Source organism: Lonchura striata, chromosome 8, assembly GCF_046129695.1.
Source record: "Lonchura striata isolate bLonStr1 chromosome 8, bLonStr1.mat, whole genome shotgun sequence".
In the NCBI taxonomy this organism is placed as follows: Eukaryota; Metazoa; Chordata; class Aves; order Passeriformes; family Estrildidae; genus Lonchura; species Lonchura striata.
The window spans coordinates 38,939,946-38,956,943 of NC_134610.1; the positions used below are offsets into that span (position 1 = coordinate 38,939,946).

A 16,998-nucleotide genomic window follows, 5' to 3' on the forward strand; every position below is an offset into this window, starting at 1 on the left:
TTAACCCAGAAGCCAAACTTGATAACAGACACAGTAGCCTTAGTTATAGGACCCATTTTTAGATAAGGGTCTGCAAATGGGAAAAGTGTAGCTACGATCACATGCCACCCAAACCAAGGGTAACTAGACCACATGGTGATGCTTAGAATGTTTCTACACACAACAAAAAACCAAATTACTTAAGAACTGTTAATCCTTTTTCCCTCTCAATGCCCTCAAGCCTCACATTGATGCGCCAAAATCTGTCTTGGTTTGACAGGACAGGAGTCTGTGAAGGAGGGCAAAAGCCTCCTGTGCAATGGAGAAGGTAAACCCCCTCCCTCCAAATTACCAGGATTTTTAAATTAAAAGGCTCTCAGGCAAAGATATGGGAATGGGAGTAACAATTCCTTACTAGGAGAAAACTAGATAACAATTTAAAAAGGCAAATGCAATTGGTACAAACAAAACTAGTGATAAAGTCCACAACCTTACATCCTGAGGAGTCGGGGTGTTGGTAGCAGTCCAGTTGAAATGACAGCTGCTCCTCTTGCAGTGGCTGATGAATTGCAGCTGAAGTGGTGATCTTTAGAAGGGTATAGTTTTCTCTGAAGATCTGGTGGCAGTTGGGCCGGTCTTCCTCTGGGAATCCAGTGAAGGGGCCACTTTTACTGGGAACCCCACCGAAGGAGCCGCTTCTCTGGGAATCCCACAAAGAGAGAGCTGCTCTGTCTCCCAAAAAGGAACCACTTTATACAATAAAAGAGTGCTTGGCTTCCTCCTCTGGGTGGAGCATCTCACAATGGGATGGTGTTACGTTACCAGCCCTGCACTGAGTCAGTCAATGGCCCATTAACAAACCATTACCTCTTCGGAGCAAACCATTGTTCTTAGAAGAGATAACAAACCTGCCCAACCTCCAACAGATGGCAAATAGAATACAAGCTTATCTTACAAACCAGGACACACTTCTTCCCCTAGCAGGGAGATCCACTCCTTCATCATCCAGCAACAGGACGCATGGAGGAGATGGGTCAAACTGTTCCCCGTAATGGATAAAAACCCTGAAGAACTATATTTGCTTGGCTCCTCTCCTGCTTCCACCTGTGTCCATTTCACTGTCAGCCCTTATCCCAAAGCTTAACCTTTCATTGAAGTCAAACAAACCATCAAAGAATATACCGCGAAGGAATGTTGCCAAAGGGAAATCCAAATCCCCATGTTCTCCACACCTGATAACAAACCCCACGCCCTACCCAAAGGCACCTTCCTTCTTTGTGGAAAGCAGGCTTGGGCTGGCATCCCCCCTCACCTGATCAGAGGTCTACGTGCCTTCAGGCAGCTGAGCCTGTTTACACCCAATAAGACACAAATTTTGCATTGGCAAACCCTAAATCAAACTCTTCAATTGGCTCGACCAAAACAAGACACTGGACTTTCCAACTGGGACTCAAATTGTGATGCTGAAGTAATTCATTGGTCAAAAACAAAAAAGTGTAGCCACTATCACCTTTTTGCCATGGGTGGCTATAGCACAAACATTCGGGGAATTGGCAGCCCTCGAATGTTGAGTAGCTAAACAGGCCAACCTTACCTCAACTGCCTTATCAGAACTCCTATCAGATGAGGAAACAACGAGGCAGGCCACCCTTCAGAACCGAGCCGCAATCGATTTTCTTTTACTCTTACATAATCATCGTTGTGGGGAATTTGCTGGTTTATGTTCCTTAAATTTGAGTTCACGGGCTGAGGACATCCATGCTACCATCCAAAAGATGCAAAACATGATCAGTGACCTGAAGAAGGAATCATTGGACTTGCTGGGGACTGCTTTTGAAGGATGGGTGTTGGAGAGGATAGATAAATATAATTATTCATAAATAATACAGCCAGGATGAGAACAGTCCTCTCTGCTAGCCCGACAATGCCCTTGCCTACGGATGGGTCCTGGGGTCAAGTGGACTGTTCCATCTCACCCCCTAAAATGTATGGTTCACCCTGCACCTGTAACCCTTCCCTGAAATATCAAGTGCATGTAACCCCATTGGCCCAAGCCTTGTTCCAGCCCACCTTGAAGATCCCTGATAAGGGGGCTCCAAGGGGCCACACGGCCTCTTGGAACTTCTCCTCCTCTTGGAACTTCCCCTCTCCTAGAGCATCCTTTTGTCTCTCCCCTTCCCCACCCTCTCAAGCCTCGCCACATGCTGCATCTGGCAGCTCGAGGCAGGACCTTTCTCCATCCCTAATAAACCTTATACCCCAAGAGCAGCCTTTCAGAGATCTCTCATCTCCATTCATCTATACCGTCCAGGAGCAGGCAGCGCCCCCTACAGATGGGGACTCTTGGGTTGGGTCAAATCATTAGTTCAAACTGCTCTGTTACTTTTATTAGGCCTTGTTGTGTTTGTCATAGGTTTTAGTATTTTAAAGAAACTTATTTTAAAAGCACTAAACTCCACCATATCTATCAATCAAGTCCAGCTTTCCATCAAAGAAGACAACCATCCCTCACCAGAAGAAGAGTGCCTCAACCAAGATCCCTGGTTCGAGGATCAGATGGACTCAGAAACCCCCGTTTAAGTTCAATTATTTTGATTATCGTTACTCATTTCCTTCTTTTCTTTTTAAACAAAAAAGGTGCAGATGTGGAGTTGTGTTTTTATGTTTTATTGTATTTCCTTTTCAAATGGTTTACCCCGTTGTAGCCCTCTGTATCCCCTTGGTTTCTCCCTGGTTTTTCCCGCCTATCCTTGTGTCCATCAACATTAAAACTGCTGATTCATTCCCTCAGCTCCCCCCAGGTGCCTTGTCTGTCACTCGGAGTCCCTTCCCCTCTCTCTGGAAGCTTCCACAGAGGGCATCAGGTGGTTGGACAAGGGCCTGGGCTCCCTCCCCTGTTCCTCCTTAACTGGATCCCCTGTTTGTCAATCCCTAAGAGAGCCACACCTCTATTCCTTCCCATTGGCTGTTCAGGTTTCCCCTCCCTCCCTGTATAAGTTACCGTTCACAGCATTCCAGTGCTCTCTCCCGTTGGATTTATTCATGTGCAGTTGGGCTCCGGGGGCTTCCTGGAAGTCATAATAAACCTCGGAGTTATCCCCAGGAGAGTGTCACCTCCTCTCATTGCCGTTGGGATCAGCAGTGTCTTGGGACCCACAAAGGCACTCTCTAAAGCCCTGCAGGTTCAGCAGAGAGTGCCTCTCGCTGCCCTATCGCCCTGTGGAGAGCTAGCTGGGGCTGGCAAGGGATCTGGTCTTGCTGAGTGGGGACGAGAAGTGGCAAGTAAATGTCGTGGCAGCGTTCTGAAGACCATGTCAAAGTACCTCTGGAGTGAATGCTGTCACAGGCATTACCTGGCGCTCTGAGGCCTCGTGGTGCTCACCAAGGATGTCTCGATGGTGAGGAGGAGGCAGCGGCTGAAGCTGCGCTGGGCAAAGCAGACCCTTGGGCTGGCAGGGCTTCAGGAGCTGAGGCAGCCGCTCCCAGCTCTCCTGCCTCACCTGCCCCAGTGCTTTGGGACAGGCCTTTGGCCTGTGGGCCCTGCAGCAGCAGGGTGGGCTTGCAGTGCCTGGGCGGTATTGGCCGTGCAGCCGTCCACGGCTTCCCAGCACAGCCTTGTGTTCTGCACAGGCCAGAAGAATGTACCCTCTATCCTAAAGGCTTCTGGAGCTGCTGGGGGATGCAGATGTGGAGGTGGTCAGCATGAGCCTCTGTGTGTTCATGAATGTGCTCCAGCACCAAGACATCCTGGTATCCAGCACCACTGCCCCGAAGCTCGCTGAGGCACTCCTGCTGCTCTTTGACCACGTAAGGTTCTGCATCCTGAGCCACAGGCATCAGGTGCTTCCCAGAAACTTGTTCCTGGTTAGGGAGGACGTGGAGCTTGGATGATCCCTTACACTTCACAAGCCCCTTCATCGAATTCCATGAGAACATCAACAGGTCTTCCTTCCCTGGAAGAATAGAAAGGTCTCTCGGCTGCCTGTTCTCAGCGCTGGGTTTTAGAAATGAGCTCATCAAAGAATCATGCAGTTGGGAAGCAGGGCTCAAAAAGCAGGGCTGTGTAGCTGAGGTTGGAATACCATGGGATAAAGATCCCTCATCGTCTTTGAGCTCCAGACAGGAACCCTCTTGGGGGAAGACTTTGTCCTTAAACTGAGCTGGAATTTCCCGTGTTCCCTCTGGTTCCTGTTTCTGCTGTTGTCCCTTGGTCCCCAGCAATGATTGCAGTGGCTGGTCCTGGCATCCCCCATCTCCAGGGCTGGAGGCCTGGGCCTGGCTCCAGGCAGGATTCAGTGGCTCCTGGACAAGCTGTTCTTAGAGAGTCACTATATTTAATGCCTTCCACACGTGCGGACTCTCCTTTCTTGCCTGAATCTATCTCTGAAATTTTACTAACAAAATTGTCTGACAGAATAGTTTCAAGTTGCCATGGTGACCAACTTGCTGAAGACACAGTGTGGACTACAGGGTGCTGGGGAAGCTCTCACATGTTCCCTTGGAAAAGCACATCTCCCATTTCTTCTGAATATTGTGCTCTGGATTCAGATCCATTTCAGAGCAGACCACACATCAGCTTCTAGCCTCAACCAGCTCTGATTTTGGGACTTGACAATACGTGTTGATTTGTGACCCATGCATTTTATTTCACTGTTGTTAATTTTTGTTACAGTCTGTTTCTTTTAATTCATTTTTCTTTTCACCCTAATTAGCCATTGCTACGACATTGGTGCACATACAAAATGTTTTACATATGCAGGTTTCTTTTTGCAGATTCCACAGGGTGGGAAGGAAATTAATAAGTAACTTGTTGAAGCTGAATGCACTTTTCCCAAGGATGTTTGGTTGGTTCTGAGACAAATTTTCAGACATTTCTCCTTGCTCTCTGTTTTCAAAGCAGATTGGAGAATGAGAAAAGTCAAGATTCAAAGATCCAGCATGGGAAGAAAGAACCTGATGCCTTGGCCTTTCCTTTTTGGTGAAAAAACTTTTCTTCCGTGTAGTAAGAGTATTTCCCCAAACTGACTTTCTGCTCTGACAGCAACTGGAGGAGCTCATGAGATGCTAAATACACCCTGATCCATCGATAGCCCTTTTGATGTGTTAGGTCTCCCTGGGAGAACTCTAATTTAACTGTGTCCAGGACATTTCCACCATCCCATAATGATGCTATTAAAACCTCATTATTCCATTTGTTTGTTCTGTGTTTCTCTCTGCTTGCTTGTAATTTTCTGTGGTGCTCCCGGCTAATTATTGATTATTCAAAAGAATACACCCACACTGAATTCCTTTCTCTCCGGGCTGCAGCAGCTGCAGACAGAGAAACCTCGCTCCAAATCCAGAGACTGGTGTTGTAGCCCACCAGGAATTCGGCTTTAATGGGTACTTGGTCGCTAATGTAGAGAGCTGAGGGCTGCTAATGACAATGATTGTCAGGTACTAATGGCTTTTGGAAGAAGGCCAGGTTATAGCAGACCTCTGATGTGTTCCTCACCTGGGAAAGGTCTCAGCAGTCTTGTCCCCCTTCTCTCCACTCCCTGCACAGAGCCCACCCTTCAGCTCTTCAGGAAATGGAAGATTGCTGTGCAGCCTGGGTGTTCTTATCGTTTTTGGTTGTTTTTGGTTTTTTTTTAAGGATTTATCAGTCACAATAGAATTATTTTTCTCTCTAAAGCCATTGTCCCACCCAGTTTGACTGTCACCCATTTTTCCCTCCTGATTGCAGCAAGGTAAGCTGATTTGTAGGAATTTCCACCTCAAAAGCTTGAGAATATGTAGTCAGAGCCCTCGATGACCACCACCGGGGAGCAGGGAGCAGAGGGTGCTGGTAAGGTGCAGAGGTCTAACAGAGGAAGTGATGTTTTCCTTTTCCAGAGTTGTTTTGCTTTGCTTGGATGAACAGGATGGGAACCTTCGAGGCCAGGCTGGATGGGGCTTAGAGCACCCTGGGATAGTGGGAGGTGTCCGTGACACGTCAAGGGGGTGGGATGAGATGAGCTTTAAAGTCCCTTCCAACCCAAATCAGCCTGAGATTCCATTATTCCTTTGCTCTGAATGCACAGTGCCAAAGTCCTCCATGATTTGTCTCTCTTCCAAATCTTTGCTGAGCATCTTTTTCCCCAATAGGGCTGATTCCACCCATCTGTGCTTATTTTAGGTAGAACCATTACTCTTCATTGGGCAGGAACAGCCTAGGTGCTTTCTGAAATGCCTGAGCTCAAGAGATTGTGGCTTACATCTTTTTATACTGTCTTTCTGGCACAGGTGAGCAGAAGACCTTCCTGGCCTGTTTCTCCAAGACCTGGCTTTGTTTCCTGGAAGGAATGAGGTGGATGGACACAGGAAACAGCTTCAGCTGGGCTTCTACACTTCCCTGCTTCACTCTTGCTTTTCTCAGTTCCCCAACAGGCAGTTCTCAGGACCAAGAGTTGGACTCAACAGTCCTCGTGGGTCCCTCTGACTCAGGCTATTCTTTGACTTTATATTTTGGTAATATGTGATAATTAAATGTGCATGTCTCTACACACACACACACACACACACACACACACACACACACACACTCCAAAAAAAAAAAAATCCCCACCTTCTTTCCCTTTTTTTTTTTTTTTTTTTTTTTTTTTCCCCACCAGCCAAAATGATTGCAGTGTACTTTAAACTCCTGGCTGCATGCATGCAAATGCCTTCACACCTAGGAGCAGCTGATGTGGCATCTGCTGTGCAGATGTTTATGTGGCAGCAGGGAGCAATATTTCCTTTGTCCACATTACTTTCCTGAGCCTTTCCTGGTCCCAGATTGCTGACTCAAGAACTCGGTACTCCAACATATCAGTGACCCTTGCTAGGGATGCTCCCTTCCAACTCCCCTGGCTGAAAGTTTGGTCTGTGTAAGCAGACCAAGAGTTTTGTTGTTGGATTTTGCTTGGGGAGTGGAGATTTATGCAGCAGCAGGGATAGGGAGGGAGCTTTCCCCGAACCCTTAGAGGCACTACTTGCCCTGGAAGGGATGTGCAGAGTAGAAATTCTCTCTTCCTGCAGACTTTGAGGCTATTCAGAAACTCTGAGGCAGCAAAAAAGGGAAGGGAGACAGGAAAACCATGGGGCATGAGTCTGGGCCTTGCTGCATACAGGGACTTTGTGGCTGTTTGAGCTTTGCTGCCTTAGCAGAAAGTGAAATGTTGTCACCCTTCCGATGCAAAGCAGTTGTAGGATGAGGAAAGAAATGAGAGTTTGGATTTGTGCAGTGACTTGGGTAATGAACTGAAGCTGCCCACACAGGACAGGACACCTGGCCCCTGTCCAGATCTCCAGCACTGCAATCTGTCCCCAGGGAAGGGTGGAAACTGCTGACTTTCTGCTCTCTGAGAAAAGCAGTAAAACCTGCATCCATGGCAGAATCACTCTTTTCATATTCATTTTCTCTGTTTGGTTTTTGTACAGCCCGACACTTTTTATGCTGACAGTGTCTGGGCAGGAATTCCCATGGTGTGGGATGGATGAAGGACAGCACCACGCAGTGATACTGCAAAAAAACTGGGCTCAGTTCCCTTCTCTCCCTTCAGTCAGCACTTGTGGAATTTGGGCTCCAGGGTGCCACAGCATCTCATTTGCCAGACCCTCTTTTTGGCATCATGTCACAGATGCTCCATGATGAACCCCCCACCCCTGGAAGTGCTTCAAGGCCAGGTCAGACAGTGCTTGGAGTAACCTGGTCTAGTGGAAGGTGCCCTCAGATGGTCTTCAAGGTCCCTTCTAGGCCAGTCTGTGATTCTGGGATCACTGCCAGGCACCGGTGTGACTTGTGCCACCACGAGACTGGCGCTGGTGTGTTGGCAGCCCTACAACAAATCCTGCTCATATGGGCTAGCTGGAAATGGGTAGAGCTACCAGCAATAAAGAGGGGCCCAGTCCTACATGGAGCTAGCCTGAAAAAGTTCCCAAAGAGCAGAGATGATCAGCTGGATGGAGCTTAGCCCAAGATAGAGAGAAGGCTGTTGCTCATCCTGGAGGAATGTGGAGATTTCTGAGCACATGCTCGGCTGTCAGCAGCCTCAGCTCAGGCTGCTCATCCAGCCTGACCCCTAGATGATCCCTCTGGAATGAAGAAGAGGCATTAATTGCCCAATCTGTGTCCTGATTCAGAGTTGTTGAGAAACTGCTGGGAGCAGGACCTGAGCATTTTCCCGTGGGCTCTGCCGTGGAGCATGGGCTTGGAGCAGGTCTGCAAGTGCGAGTTCAGCACGGACACTTGGCAGGGTCCTCAGGAGCCACAGCTGTGCTGAGGGTGATGAACATCCTCTGTGGCACAAAGAATCAGTGGCTGATTCCAGGGCTGTCAGTGAGCCTGCCTGGCCACTCCTGCTCCTGCTCCTCGTTGGTGCTGATGCCCACTAGATGTCAGAATTGAATAAATGCAAGGGGAGGCAGCATCTCAGTTCTCAAATTATTCCCCTTTCTGGCCCGCCCCCTTCTGATTTCTGGCCATCTGTGTGATAAAATGACCTTTGTGCAAGGAGGGTCGGTGCGTTTAAATGGTGAAGAGAACAGGGGATGCAGAGGAGAAATGACAAAAAATCCTGTCTAGATTGGAGTGCTTGTTTTGCCTGTGGCAGCCCAGAGCTTAAATTCTGCCCCAGTCATGAAGATGGTTTTGCTTTTTACTCTGTGGACAGTGGAATTTTCTTTCTCCTGTATGACAGACTTATCCTTTTTGATAAAATGGCTTTAAATCAGATTTCCTAGCCTTGGCTATGCAGTGCCTTTGGTAAGAGGAGAGCTAGAGAAATAAATGCTGCTTGTGGAGAGGGTCTGATTTCAGCATTGAAGTCTTCTACTGTTCCCAGCTCCCATTTCAGCTCTTACTCAGGAGCTCAGCTCATTCACTGCAGCTGCTTAACTTTAGCAAGAGCATCCTAATGCCTCTTAAAGATTAGTTGAGTTAATTAATGCTTCCACAACCAGGAAGAAATCTTCTGCACTCTGACATTCACAGCTGCCACAGTGTTTGCTCCCTTCAAACCTCCTGCTGGCCTTAAAATCCTGACTTTCCCCCCTGTTTTTTCCCCAGGACAAAATGTTGCCTCTGTTTCATGGCACAGTGGGAATTCTTTGAAGGAAATGGTGTGCCAACACTTGGCAACCATCATGTGATGGAGGCTTCTGAAAGGGTGGTGGTGACATGTCTGTGGGCACTGCTTGTCCCCTGTGGCAAACAAGGAGTCTGGACTGGAAAAACGGCATTAGACCTGAAAAGGGGATCTTAAAACATGGGCCTTAACTCTTCCAAGGAAATAAAGCTCCTGGAAGTTATCTAGATGTCCGTTGGAGATTAAATCAGGGGGAGATTAAGCTGGGAGAAACAGCCCAAGAAGGAAATAGGGATTTCAGGCTGGCCTCCAGAGACCAAACTGGTTTAGGGCATTATTTATCTGTGACTTGAAGGAGGAGACCACCAGGAAAACCACAAAGCCTGGCAGGATCCCAGGGATTACAGGCCTTGATTAATGAGAGTTTAAAAAGAAACTTATGTGCTTGTGGAATATTCTTTCTGAGCAGTGAGAAGGTGATGCTGCTGGCTGAGCCTCCTGATGTGGAATGAATAATGGAGAGGAAAAAAAGCCCCAGTGTTAGGGAAGATGAAACAAAAAAGCCTTATAAATATGATTGCCTGGCAAAAGATTTAGGAACTACAGAGATTGAAATGGTAACAAGTTTTGAGATACCAAACCTTAGTTACTGCACAAGTAGAAGACAATAGTACAGCCAGGATGAAGACAATCCCCGCTTCTGGTTGAACAATGCCCTTACCTACAGGTAGGTCCAAAGGTCAAATGGGCTGTTCCATCTCACCCCCCAAAATGTATGGTTCATCCCACACCTGTAACCTTCCCCTGAAGCATCAGGTGTCTGTGACCCCATTGGCCTAAGTCTTGTTCCAGCCCACCTTGAAGCCCCCCTGATAAGAAGTCCCTGAGGAGCCAGACGCTCTCTTGGAACTTCCACCCTCTCCTGGAACATCCTCTTATCTCCCCCTACCCCTTGCCTCTCCCTTCCCCCACTCCCTAGGGCCGGCTATGTGTTGTGTCTGGTGACCCCAAGCACGGCCTGTCACCCTCTCTAATAAACCATAGATTCTAAGAGCAGCCTTCAGAGATCTCTTGTCTCCATCTATCCAAACCGTCCTGGAGTCCAGCATCCCCACAGAAGGGCTTTTCCATAGCTTAGCTAGAGGTTTGTAAATGCCTGACTGCATGTTTTTGGTCCCCTCCCAGGTAAATCCTGTCCTAGGTGAATAAAATGTCCTGGAATTTTCCTGGCTGGAAAGTACCTTAAATATCATCTAGTTCCAACTCCAGTGCCTAAGGAGAGCTTGAGATGGAAACGTGCTGTGGGATCTTCATTGTATTTGTAACTTCCTGATGTGGGAATGTGGAGAGAAAATAGATCCAGGTATGTCTGAGGTGTGCAGGAATGGGGCACTGGACACAAGCTGGAACACAGGAATAAGTAGGAGAGCAACCTGGGATAGCGGAATGTTGGAACCCTGGTTACTGAGAATTTTAGACTTTCTGTGTTGACAGGCACAGACCCTCAAGAGAACACTGCATTTGACCTGACGCTGTGGAGAAGGCTTCCAAAATTGAGTGATAGAAGTTGGATTGTGGGTGTGTAGCTTGAATAGAAGTGTGTGATATCACAGGGTGGAAAACTTAGAGTTTAAGGTTTTAGAATATTGTCTAGGTTCGACAAGACAGGAATCTGCGAAGGAGGGCTAAAGCCTCCTGTGCAATGGAGAAGGTAAACCCCCTCCCTCCAAATTACTAGGAGTTTTAAATCAAAAGGCTCTCAGGCAAAGATATGGGAATGGGAGTAACAATTCTTTACTAGGAGAAAACTAGACAACAATTTAAAAAGGCAAATGCAATCGGTACAAACAAAACCAGTGAAAAAGTCCAGAACCTGAGGATTCGGGGTGCCAGTAGCAGTCCTGCTGGGACGATTGCTCCCCTTGCAGTGGTTGATGAACTGCAGCTGCAGTGGTGATCTTTTGAAGGGTATAGTTTTCCTCTGAAGGTCTGGTGGCAGTGGGGCCGGTCTTCCTCTGCGCCGGGGTTGCCTCCGAGCTCCGCCGCCACCGCCTCCCCGGCTGTTTCGCTGTGAGATCCCGCGAAGAAGAGAGAGAGAGCTGCTTCACTGGGAATCCCGCGAAGAGAGAAAGCGAGCTGCTTCTCTCGGAGTCCCGCCCAGAGAGCTGCCTCGTCTCCCCAAAAAGCTACCCCTTTAAACAATAATAGAGTGCTTGGCTTCCCCCTCTGGGTGGGACCCCTCACGGTGTTACATTTACCAGCCCGGCAGTGAGTCAGTCAGTAGTGTATAAACAAACCATTGCCTCTACGGGGCAAACCATTGTCTTTGGGAGAGATAACAAAACCTGCCCAACCTTTCGACAGATGGCAAATAGAATACAAGCTTATCTTACAACCCAGGACAAATATACTAACATATAGTAATATATAGTAATATAAAGCTAAGATGGAGATTTTAGGGCAGAGACTGATCCTTCTTCTTCACCTGCTTCTTCACCTGCTTCTTCACCTGCTTCTTCACCTGCTTCTCCATGGGTTTGGGTGGTATTTTGTAATTGGACAGAAAAGTCCACACTGCAGGACATGGGTGATTGCTTATTGGGTTAAAAGTGAAAATAATTTAGGTGTCATTTCTGAATTTGATAGTTTTTTCCTTAAAAGACCTTGTAGAGATAGATATAGGGCCATTTTATGGCTTGCTAGTGAAATGCTGGAGAAGTCACAACTTGTAAGACTGTAATACAGATAAGAATTAATAAACATCTGAGTCCAAACACAAAATACCATCTCGAGCACTTTCAATCTAAGCTCTGACCCAGGCAGAAAAAGAAGAAAGAAACGCAATAGTGGAAGGTGTCCCTGCTCAGGGCAGGGGCTTGGATCAAGATCAACTTTAAGGTCCCTTCCAACCTAAACCATTCTGGGATTTTCTTGTATCAGAAAAAAAAAAATCCACCTGAGGATTTTCAAGCACTAGAAAAGACTCTGGAGAGACTGTGGGATTTATGTTCCTTGAGCTCTTGAGTCACATGTAGTTTAGTTCTGACTTATTTGGACCTCTAGAGGTACCTTCCCACTTACTCTGAAAACTCTGATTTCCATGGATTAAAGGCATTTTGCCCAAGGTATCTCTGGATATCTGGTTAAGTGTAGCTTTTTGGGGTGGGATAATCTACTGCCTGCTGCTGACACACACCATTATCCACACAGTGGTGTGAGACTGGAATGGAATGGATGTGCAAGGTTTGCATGTTACACCCAGCTCCCAGAGAATGGAGACTGAAATAGTCCCAAGCATATGTTAATTTTCACTGAATATTAGATGAATTTGACAACGTGTTTTAGTCATATGGCTCTGTGAAACAGATGTACTTCTTCACTGGAGGGAGGAGTTTATGTGGACTAAATGAACATTTGAGAGCTTTTTCTTTGGTCTTACCACTTGTTTTTGTGCTGTATGGCTTTGATTTCTGTATATGATCTTAGTGCATGCAAAACAGGCACAGGAAATTATGCATAAACTCTTAAAACAGAAAGATGATACAGTCTGGGCTGAATTCTGAACTTTACAAGAGTAAATGACAGCAGATATTACTAAGGATAATACTCTGAATCTTGCAACAATATTACCACGAGCCTTGAAAAATTAAAGAACTTGGTATTTTCCTTAAATATTCTAGCCATACTCAAATATACTTCATTATTGAAATGTGTCCTTCCTTTCCAAGAAGGTGGTTTTCATGAAGTTTTGATGCAAAAGTAAAAATAATTTCATTTATTTATTGCATTTAGTTTGATTTCTTTTAAGTTTTGAAAGTTTTGTTGCTGAGACTTCCCTGTGATTGTCATCAATTGGAATATTCTGGATTAATGCACATTTTAATTTTGATCCTAGTTGAATTCTAAGAAATCCATGGAGCTGTAAGTAAGATGTGAGCCCACTGCATTGAAACTGGTGGAAGTGAGTCTTCAGTTGACTAGAGTTGTGTTAATTAGAGCCTTCTTGTTGCTTTTTCTTTGGGTTTCGGGTGTTTTTTTTAGCTCATCTCAAGCATGCATCTCCTCTCCTCACCTCTCCTCATTTTTAAAGCTTGATGAACACTTTTTCAGAACTTTTCCATCATATAAAGTGCATAAAAGCCAGAGGTGCACAATTTCTAGTCACTCAACACTGATAAGCTGAAAATTACATAATTATTTCTGGTGGATTTTTGTTTATTTATTTATTTTATTTTTAGGGCTTTTTACAGAAAGAATCTGCCAGTGTTCTGTTCCTACCTATTAATATTTCACACCAAAATGCACTTTCAGAGCTTTCTGGGCTGACATGCACATCAGAATGATTTCATTGTTCTTCAAATGCAACGCACCCTCACACTGAAAGGAAATACAAGTGTCTGCACTTAGGAATGTAAATTGTGAAAAAGGGTTTTAAATGCTTGTGGACAGCAGGATGGGTGATGAGGGAGGGCAGGACCACAGCTCTCTGCTTTGTTGTATCCCCATTTTCAAGGTTCCACAGCATTAGGTCTTTATCTCTGCAGGGTCACACTTAAATTTTCCAGGAGACTTTTGTCTTTCAGTGAGACTAGTTTGACACTCAGACTAGTCAGAAGTGCTTCTAATAGATTTAAATTCCATTAAAAATCCCTTTTTGAACAGTTCCAACACCACTAATTGCCTTAATATTGCCATTTTGCACCAGCTTGTGTTCTCTTTTCTCTTTGGTGTGTCCTTTAGTGTGTCATTGCAGGATTGATGGAATGTTCTGTTACATCCTTAGGTAAATGGCTAAAAACTGCTTTCAGTTATTATTTCAGTTATTAAATTAAAACTCCCTGTGACTTGAACAGCTTGATGGAAATATACCATAAAACAATATTTGCCATTCAAATGAGTAAGAGTCACTGGAGCTGGGATCTTCTATGAAACTTGCTTTGTGTCCAGCAGTGCACCTGCCCTCCTGAATGCAGAAGAAAGGAGGAACCAGAAAGCGCTGCCTGCACACAGAACTTTAGCAGCTGTCACCACAGAAAAATGCTCTTTAGGCTCTTCCAAGATTTTTAAAGAACCAAACCCCAAAGAAGTTGTGCTATCTGTGCTTTTGTTGCCAAATTTGTATGTAGCAAGACTTAGACCACCTCTGCTTTGGGTAGGACTCCAGTCTAGTTTGAGTAGTTTCATTGACCTTGCTTGCACTGAAGAAAACCTTCTGTGGCTCCTCACTTTAGTGTGCCTTCATATAACCCAAAATTAGGACAACAAATTGACTGTATTATTATGGCACATAATTCTCTGTATTCCTCCTCAGGTTTGTTGTGCTCATGCTCATTATGTTAGAGATGCTTCTGAAGATGAGGAGTGCTCAAATGTTATCTTGTAGTTCCTATTTAGGTTGTGAATCCAAAATCCCAACATGAAGAGAGTGAGGAGCCACACAGTAGCTGTTATCCCTGTTCAAGGTGGGCTTCTGCAGCTTGGATAAAAAGGGGAGAAGTAGATTTTTGTACAAGCAATGAAGGGGTGCAGAAGGCAGGTCATGCACAGCAAATGAAATTCTGTGTGCAGCTGCCAGTTTCCTGCTCAGAAACAGGAGCAGTGTTAACAGCTTGCAGCCAAAGCAAGAGAAATCCAGAGGGATTTGGGGGATAGAAATGTTCTTTGTGACTCTCCATGTAATGCTTTGTTTGAGCTGCTGTAATTAGTAAGTACCCTGGCTGTTCTACGACAGTGTTTGACATTTTGTTCTCTCTGGCAATCCGTGGGGAGAGCTGAGATGAGGGAATGTTCGTGATTAGCACTCAACAGAGTAAGTATTAGTTTTTTTGCCTGTTTGAGCCATCATACTTTTAACTATTGGATTCTGTGGAGCCTAAGCTTTGAAACCCCACATACAGATCTCCAGGAAGACATTGCCTTGCAGCAGTGGGTAAAAATTATAGAATCCCAGAATGGTTTAGGTTGAAAGGGGCCTTAAAGCTCATCTTCTTCCAACCTGACATGGGCAGGGACACCTTCTACTAGACCAGGTTGTTACAATGCACACTCAAAGCTTAGCCAAAAAACCCTTCCTCCTAAAAAGGGATTTCATGGCTAGTAATGGTGATCTCATTGCTGTCAGACAATGATGGTCTCCTTGGCATTAAAATTGTTGCTTGGTGTGGTGAACTGAGACTGACTTAATTTTAAAAAGCTCCCCACCCCAATCTCCAAAATAAAATAAACTCTACAGGAGAGTTAATATATATTTCACAGGGATATAGTGATAGGACAAGGGGAAGTAGTTCTAGAATGAGAGAAGAGAGCTTCTTTAGATGAGATGACTGCAAGAAAGTCTTCCCTGGGAGGGTGGGCAGGCCCTGGCACAGGTGCACAAGAGCTGTGGCTGCCCCTGGATCCCTGGAAGTGTCCCAGGCCAGGTTGGACACTGGGGCTTGGAGCAGCCTGGGACAGTGGAGGTGTCCCTGCCCATGGCAGGGGGTAGGATGAGATGGGCTCTTAGGTCCCTTTTGACCCAAACCATTCTGTGATTCTGTGATTTCACTTGATTTCACAGGTATGTAGTCAATTCTGCCTTCACCCATAAAAAGCCCCTCTCAAGATTTCACAGGTTTTGGGAGAAAAAGTGATTTCCTGCCAGCCAGTGAATTCAATCCCATTGTACCTGTTTTTGTGCACAGTGGGGGCTGCAGGGCTCAAATCCCTGTAGCTCTTCAGGCACCATTTTCCTTAAAGCTGCTCTCTGGCTTTATACTTAATTTTAAACAATGATAAGGCTCATTCAGATGCAGAAGAAGCTTTTTTCTTCACAGTCTCTTCACTGCTCTCAATACAATGGAAAATATTTTCAAAGCTATGTGAATTTCCATTTAGTAATACAAGTGCTTGCTGCATTTTGATTCCTGCATAGATAACAAGAATTCTGATCCTGAGGCTGACATCTTTTACTTTTTCTCCACCAGAAAGACACAGATCTCTTTGTCCAGGATCCATAACATCACCTTTTGGTTGTTCACAAATAGCTCTGTCTAGTCCAAACCTATTTAAATAACTTCTGTGAATTGGGAGATGGGACGTGCTGTGCAGTTTGGCAAGTTCCCACTGAAATCTCTGCTGGAGTCAGCCCTGTTTTTCTGGAATACAGTAAATATTAACATGTTCCTGTAGATTTGGAATACCTGTATGTGTATTCTCCAAACAAGAATGCAGGAATGCTGGGAAGTGTGAATTATTGCCCATGGAAATGCTCTTGTCTTTGGAAAATATTGATTATCTTTACCCTAAAACCTTTCAGAGAGCATTTTTGACTTACGTTTAGGATACCAAATTTCTTACTTGAGAACCATAAAGTGGCCCCAAAAAATCTCTCTCTTTTCCAGGTTTGCTCTACCTAAGAGAACGAGGCAGAAAGGTTTGCTCCTCAACTGCGTAATAACATTTTTAAAATAATAACTGAGCTCTCCATTTATGTACTGGGTAGTTATTTTTCTTGAGAGTTGCCAGCCAGGCTGGTTTCACAGGGCAGTGATTAAGGGGTTATCTGCAGGTATAAACCACAGTAAAGATTTGTGTTCAGTACCTCAGGAATGTTGCTGCATGACCATAGTGCTGCTGTCCATGAAAACCCTGCTTTAAGGAAACAGGGTGCCAGAAAATGCACAGGAGCTATTTAGTTTCTTCTCAGGTTTAGCTGCAGATCCTTGAAATCTGTTTTCTTTGTGTTTTTTTAGGAGCAGTGGGTCACTGGATGTGTTCTGTCATTCTCATCAGACATGTTTTAGGGACATGTTAGATGCTGCCATGTGGGGTGTGATAAGTGATGATTCATGAAAATGCAGATGTGTATATGCCAAGGTAATGTGAGATCTAAGACAAATAAACCTACCTTTCATCACAGAAATAAAGATTACTCTGAGACTTAAAATCCTGAAAT

The 16,998-nt window shown here is 45.4% G+C and overlaps 1 protein-coding gene across 1 annotated transcript in view; it reads left to right on the forward strand.

Moving 5' to 3' along the window:
• Positions 1 to 5,769: 5,769 nt before the first annotated feature.
• Positions 5,770 to 16,998, forward strand: part of LOC110469976 (transient receptor potential cation channel subfamily M member 8-like) — a 39,607-nt gene continuing 28,378 nt past the window's right edge. Inside the window, exons 1-2 of the mRNA XM_077785232.1 lie at positions 5,770 to 5,806; positions 14,222 to 14,267. Of these exons, the coding sequence (XP_077641358.1) occupies positions 5,770 to 5,806; positions 14,222 to 14,267 (83 nt within the window). The remainder of the gene's footprint in view (positions 5,807 to 14,221; positions 14,268 to 16,998) is intronic.